Source organism: Cornus florida, unplaced genomic scaffold (assembly GCF_030987335.1).
Source record: "Cornus florida cultivar Cherokee Brave unplaced genomic scaffold, ASM3098733v1 CherokeeBrave_3.0.0_Hap2_Chr07, whole genome shotgun sequence".
Classification (NCBI taxonomy): domain Eukaryota; kingdom Viridiplantae; phylum Streptophyta; class Magnoliopsida; order Cornales; family Cornaceae; genus Cornus; species Cornus florida.
The window spans coordinates 69,751,608-69,759,187 of NW_026775577.1; the positions used below are offsets into that span (position 1 = coordinate 69,751,608).

A 7,580-nucleotide genomic window follows, 5' to 3' on the forward strand; every position below is an offset into this window, starting at 1 on the left:
GTACCTATAGCTCACCTAGTATGGTAGCCTACTGGTGCCCCCTGCACATGCTCACACACACCTACTCACAAGGTTGTTACGTCTATCCTTATCTCATTGGCATCAATCTCGCGTGCTCCCGACCATCGCGAAATTAATAGATCATCTAAGAGTTATAACTTTGGAAGAGAGATCTGTTCACCCAACAAATTAGTGAGAGAGATGGTAGGGAAATGACTATACATAAGTTCTCTCTCTATTATCTTCTTCACTGGATAGGAATAATAATAAAAAACAAAAAAAATTGAATTCCGTCACCAAACAAGCCTCCGGCGCTAATATCACCATCGATCGATTGGAGTTCTATTGCCGACACCATCATCAATTGATTTTTGACACCCATGAGCTCAAATCTGGCATCCCGACCATCGTTGCTTGCACCTATAGTACATCGATGAAGCTGGAGAGAGAAAAAGTGAGAGGAGGGGGGAAAAAGAAGACCCAAAAGATGGAGGTGGAACCGTTGTTTGGGCTGAGAGGTTAGAGAGAGAGAGAGGAGAGATAGGGGAAGATGACTGGATTGCATGCACGTGCATTTTTTTTGTCAACTGGACGCCAACTAGATTCTGCCTAAGAAATCGGCCAAATCCATCGGCATAAATATCATTTTCCTAATTTAAAAGCTAATTTTTAGGAGAAAAATAAGGAAAAAAAAAAAAAACTTGGAACAAATTAAGGAAACAAACTATAGAAAGGAGAGAAATACTTTTGATTGGTTAATTGATAAACAACTTAATTTGATAATAGTACGGAATATGTTGTTGTGAACCTAATTTGCATTATTATATATTTCATATACTCCATAAGTATTTTTGTCTGTGGTGTTTAGAACTTGAGCAGTGCTAGACTTCATGGGGAAAAAAATATATATATATATTCAAGATTATATCACAAATGGTAAATACTATGTCATATTTCTCCACCAAAGTCACTCTTACTGCTTTTTTAGGCCAGTTACTCTTTTAATATTTTCTTTCAAAAAATATAAAGATTCATATTTTTCTTCTACCATAGTCATCACATAGGTGAATATCAAAGCCCATCAAAGTAGTTCTCCTCTACAATGCATCAAACAATTACCCATTACTAATTTCGTTTAAGAGATACAAATGTAATCCTAAAATTTGGAGTTATAGTTTCAGATCAACACATAAAAATTACACACACACACACAGAGTATGTTTAAGTAAAAATCTAGAACTAAGCTGTGTGGTTGCCAGCCGCAACTTCTAAAAGGAAATCTAAGAATGATTCAAGAAAAAAGAAATTAGCTCCGAAAAAGAAATTTGAGTGAGGGTTTCTCTCTCTGGCTCCAAAAAGAAAGCTAATTATGCCATGTCTTATTAGTGATAAAATTACGAAAATCACTTCGTAATGTTTATTATTTCCTTAGAACTTTAGATCCATATCTTTAAGGAAAATGCTAAACATCACAAATTATTATGTCACGAAAATAACTTGAATTACATGACTGATATGGCAGCTTTGTGGCTGATGATATGACAACTTAACTTTGTGTATTTTGAAAGCCATTTTGTCCATAGAATACATGGTAGGATTAAGAGAAAATATAAGAAAATTTTATTTATGACAAAATCTGAAAACTAACATAACTCTTTGGTAGACAGTTTACGGGTTAACTCTTTTTGTTCAATGAGAACCCTAATTTTCTCAAGCAATTTTTAGGTGTGGATAATTAAATAAGTACATAATCCACTTAATTAAAGCTTTTTAAACCTATATTTTGAGTCATTTTTCTCTTAAATAAGAATCCTAATTTTCTCAACGATCTGCATGTGAATAATTTGATAAATAGACAGTCAACTTCATGTTTATTATAATTATAAAGTCGAGAATGCATAAGAGAATATATATATATATATATATATGATCGGAATCATTGTTCATCTTTGAATTTATTTGCTTCCTTAATATTTCAACAAGAAGAGAAAGAAAGTGTAATATCTATTAAGATTGAGGGTATATACATCTCTTAAATAGCGTCACATCATATTCAAGGTACATACCTTGAATTTTATTCGAGACGTATAGCATTGTTTTGGATTACAAATAATTGGGATCCTCATGAGATTCAATTAGGGTTTATGTGCCCAGGACAAGTGTATCACACTTTGATATTTCATTTGTTAACGGACTATGAGGGAGAGAGAGTTTTTTTTTTTTATTTTATATATATATATATTTTTTATTAGGAAAGTGAGAGAAAAAGAAAGGTAAGGCGAAGGGAGAAAGTGATGCGGCGAGTAGAGCCTATAAAAGCGGGCCGAAATGAACAAAAATATTATCGTAATACTGTTCATAATGTACACCTTGAAATTTCTTTCACGATGTTACATATCTTCTTGTACTATCAAAATGTTGATGGGTTTCATTTGAATTGGACTTCTTAAGATTTTGACCAAAAAAATTTTATTAGATTCAAGGAATTACGATTCGAGTTACTAACATAAATTTAACCCAATACAAATTCAATTCAAAGACCGAGTTTGTGTTTGGGTGGACTAATCCACTCAAAGGAAAGGTGAGGGACTCCAACCCCATTGATGTTAGATAGAATTTCAGTCTGACGAGCCTGTTTCTGACCAGAAAGAGTTGAGTTTTGGGTAGGAATGATCGATTGAGCAAATTCCATTAACTTTTAGATAGTATGTCATTTCATTTTTTGGCTAAAAACTTTCATTTAGGACTCTAAAATCACATTTTCTAATCCCATAGGAGGTCTATTCATGATTATTTCAATATTTTTGTTCGAAGCTTAAACGGAGTGAGAATATGTTGAATTTTTATATTTAGTAGTTTTTATTAGCTTAAACAAAGTCTTATTTTATTTTTTCGTAATGCTTGGAGAAAGTTGATTTTTAAGTTTATTTTTGAGTGTTAGTTTCCTTATGATACAAGATTTTCTTTCATTATAAATATATATACTGTAGAGAACAAAATTACAAACTTAATTATCAATAATATATCAGAATTCTTTGTGATTTTTCTTCAAGTAAGTAAATTTAAACTTATCCATTATTCCTTTGTGAACGTTTTCATTTTTGTTTCGTCACCCTGGGTATTTGCAGGTGTCTATTTAATTTTTAAAACACAAAAAAGAAAAAAAGTAGTGATGTTTTCAACTTTCATTTGAATTGAACTTCTTATCCATGACGAGTCTAGATTTAAGGCCCACAGGACCGCATGACCTATGTCCACTAAGCATATTCATAGAATAGCCCAATGCGCTACATGTCGGCTCTGATCTCTCTCTCCTTCAACACCGACTCCAAAATAAAAAATAAAAAAAGCGCTGGAAGCGTGTCGCAGCTTCTCAATCACATGTCGACCCACTCACCACCGCCGGTGAATTCACACCCAAGCCTTTGACTGAAACAAATAATACCTCAGAACAAAATCGAACATTCGTTGTCATTCACAACTTGTTTGATCCAATTTAACCCACATCAAATATCTAATTTGTCAAACGTACCCAAAACAATGTACATCTATCTATTAGATAACGATCGATCATAGATGTATAAAGTTGGCAAGTTGAGGCCGACTCTTCTATGGCGGCGATGAGTTAAATTATATATATATATAATTTACATACCACTTTAACGTACCCACAACAATTGACTTAGGTTGCTTATATAACGGTCGGTTCAAGAAGCTTGCTTAATGGGTTGTACGCTTTTTCAACTAGATAGAATACTTGGTAATTATATCATATAGCCTAATATAGAGAGTGATCCAAGTTACATATATCTATACATGTGTCTTTTCAAGGTGGCGAATCCGAGAATATCAGAGAGAGATGGAGGAGGGAGAGGGAGAGGGAGAGGAAGAGGAAGAGGGCTTAATGAAGATGAGAATACTAATGGTGTGCTGTTGGAGTCGGCGGTGTTGCCGATGTTTTCCGAGTTCAACAGAGAGCAAGAGATGTCAGCTATGGTGTCTGCTCTCACCCATGTGGTGTCTGGTGATCTGCAGGTGAGTACTGATCAGGAGGTGGAGGAGGAGGATGGTGGTGGTGGTGGTGGTGGTGGTGGTGCTAATAATAATATACCGGGTGTTGGAGCAAAGAGAGAACGCATAGAGGATGATATTGGGCAGTTATCTGAATCAGTTTCAAGACCATATTTTCATCCATGTGCTAACTTTTCACCAGGAGGCTCATCTTCTAATTTCAGAGGTAAGCTTTAAACTGTCTCTGTGATATATCTGGCTTTTCAATTAATTTACAACTCACTAGATAATATTAGTTACCTGGGTACGTTGGACATTTGGTACTCTAATCAATGAATACTCTATTTATCTTTAAAATTCAACAATCACTATTATTAATAAAAACATAGAATATTCAACAATCACTATTATTAATAAAGACAAATTTAGACAACAGAAACTATGTTTTAAATTTATGCACAACCGAGTCTTTTCAATCATAAGCCAAATATAGGAAAAAAATTGATTAACCGTTTTTAAGAAGAGAATCTATCTCCTTGCAAGTAGCAAAAAATAGGAATTATTGCATGCAGAACCTCATATGAATTAATGTTGTACTTAAACTTAGAAAATATGGCCGGCATGTCACCTGTGGCATGAGAAACTGCATGTGCCGGTGGTGGATTATGGGGGTACCCGACACCACCATTGTCCCAAAAAAAAAAAAAAAAAAAAAAAAAAAACCTTACAAAATATGTATATATGGCCTTTTTCTATCACTATATATGGCTTAAGTAGTACAGAATTATTATTATTTATCACAATCCCTCTTTTAATTGTTTGGTATTTATTTTGTGCAGTTACAGAAAGTCCTAGCACTAGGACAACAACAAACACACCACCAACAGAGATGGCATATACATACACTCCCACATATGACAATAGTGAGTCCAATTTAGGGGAGCCCAGGAGGAAATACAGAGGAGTGAGACAGAGGCCATGGGGCAAGTGGGCAGCTGAAATTAGAGACCCCTACAAAGCTGCTAGGGTTTGGTTAGGCACATTTGACACTGCTGAAGGAGCTGCAAGAGCCTATGATGAAGCAGCTCTCAAGTTCAGAGGCAACAAGGCCAAACTCAACTTCCCCGAAAACGTCAGACTCCGTCCACCACCGGCAGTTTCTCCGGCCACCCAGTTGCCCATTTCGGATTCTCCACATACCCTTTTATCAGTTTCAACGTCGGCCGAACCGATTGTTCATTCTCAAGCTCTGTACCAAAGGCAGAACCTTGCACAAACCTATAGAGACTACACCAACTACCATTCTATGTTGGTTATGAATTCTGGTCAATTTCAAGGACAGCCCGTGAGTTTGTTGGAGCAAAGGCGGTTGCCAACTTCAGTGGCTTCTCAATTTCAATCTTCTTCTTCACTTGGATACTCTGTTTCATCGTCTTCTTCTTCACCACCACCACCACCTTTTCCCCTGTTTTTGGCGGCTCAGCCGCCTCTTCAACTAAGGCCGCCAAGCAGTCAGAGTAGTTTTGCAGAATTTCCGGTGACAGATTGGTCAGATTCTGGTCATCAGCCTTCTTCTCCTTCAGGATGATCTCTCAAATTTTTTTTTTTTTTTCATTTTTTTTTTTTTTCCGTGATATTGTCATTTCTATTTTGGGTTATTTTAGTATCTGTTATTCTTATTTCTATATTGAGTTTGCTATTCTGTTATGTTTGATCAGGTTCTCATTATTTGAATGTAGTGTTTAAATCAGGACCATCAGACACTAATAACTTTCAAGAAGTTTAAGCATAGAGAACTTTTCATTCTGTTTCAAGTACATGTATCTATAATTTTAAAAAAAAAAACACAAAAAATTATATTAGAAAAACATCTAACACCATAGAAAGAAACCCAAAATGATACACACTAAAAATTATGAAAAAGGGGGAAGAAGTAAGACTTATCACTAAAAACTACTAAATACCAAAAAAAATAAGAATAATTTCAGTTTGTTAAGATTTGTATAAATTTTTTTTGAAATATTCAACAGTTAAAAACGCGATTTCAAAATCCTCAACGATGGTATTTGATTGAAACAGACGTGAGCAAAACTAGTGTATTAATGGCTTGGCTATCAATTCATGATCAAGAATCTGTCTCAGCAAGTTAAAATAGTCTTTAATCAAATTCAAATGAGCCATATATATATATATATATATATATATATTTGCAATCAGTTTTGTTACCCAATAAATGACTCTAAAGGGGTGAATAGAGTTTTGACAAACAATGGCTAATTTTTTAGATTAAGGATACGTAAGTCTTAAGCAAGCATCTATATAGACTGCGCAAGATGAATATATCAATATAAGCAATGCAAGAACAATTAATAAAAGATATAGGAAGAGAAATTGTAAACTATAACACGTTGATTTAGCAAAGTTCGGAACTATTATTTCTGAGCTCAAGATCCTTCTTCAGACTTTCTCAAATCGATTATGTTTTATCCTTTCAGGTGGAGAGCAAACCTCTATAATTTATGAAGCACGGACACGGGACACGGGTATGACACAACACGAATACGGCGACACGGCAAATTTCAAAAAATAGGATACGGACACGGTAAGGATACGCGTATAAAATATATATATATATATATATATATATATATATATATATATATATATATATATATAATTATATATTTGTTGTTATTTTATTTGCAATTTTGTATTTATATCTGTTTGTTATTAGGAAAATGAATGTGCAAGGTTCTAATAATTATATTTTGAATATATAATTATATATATATATAACATGACCAATTTCAATAATTTCATCTCTGTTATAAGAAAAACATAAACAAGACAAAACAGAAAATAAATGAAAAATAAAGTTGATCCAAATTCCAAACGAAGATGTGCAGAAGAGACATAGCTATAATGGGCTAAATATGTACATGAATAAACATATATACTTTCAGTCTTTCCCAAAGTCTTGTTAATGTACAGAGATAACTGAAGAAGAGGAGAAACTGAGAGAGGAAGTGAGAGAAAATAAATTTTCTGTGTAATACTATGTTGTCTGTAGTTATTTCTTTTTATTTTTTCAAACTTTTACTTTTAAACTTCTAAAATTAGTAAATTACATTACCCCATTTATCTTTAAAAAAATTACAAAATATACCCTGCTGTGTCCCCCGCATGTCCTCCGCGTGTTCGAGCCGTGTCCACCCCGTGTCCTCCACGTGTCTGAGCCGTGTCCACCCCGTGTCCTCCGCGTGTCCGAGCCGCATTCACCCCGTGTCCAATAAAAAATAATTTCTGGACACTTCACAGAAGTGTCAGACACGTGTGCCCGTGTCAGAAAAGTATTCAACACTGGTATAGACCCTTGGGAGAAGTGTCCGTGTTTCATAGTCTACAATGAAACAAATTTGTTTCTTCTTTTTTGTTAAGAGAAAAACCTTCTCTTAGGCTTCCTTTGGGTCACACCAACCTTTTGGGTCAAACCAATATAGAAGAAGATGGTTGTAACAAGGGGGAACTTGTTGTAATACCCCTATATTTTAAAGGTATTATTTATTGAG

The 7,580-nt window shown here is 34.4% G+C and overlaps 1 protein-coding gene across 1 annotated transcript; it reads left to right on the forward strand.

Moving 5' to 3' along the window:
* Positions 1-3,698: 3,698 nt before the first annotated feature.
* Positions 3,699-5,782, forward strand: LOC132267689 (ethylene-responsive transcription factor ABR1). The gene is made up of 2 exons (XM_059768806.1): positions 3,699-4,237; positions 4,851-5,782. The coding sequence occupies exons 1-2, from the start codon at positions 3,817-3,819 to the stop codon at positions 5,597-5,599; spliced, it is 1,170 nt and encodes a 389-aa protein (XP_059624789.1). The 5' UTR covers positions 3,699-3,816; the 3' UTR covers positions 5,600-5,782.
* Positions 5,783-7,580: the final 1,798 nt, after the last annotated feature.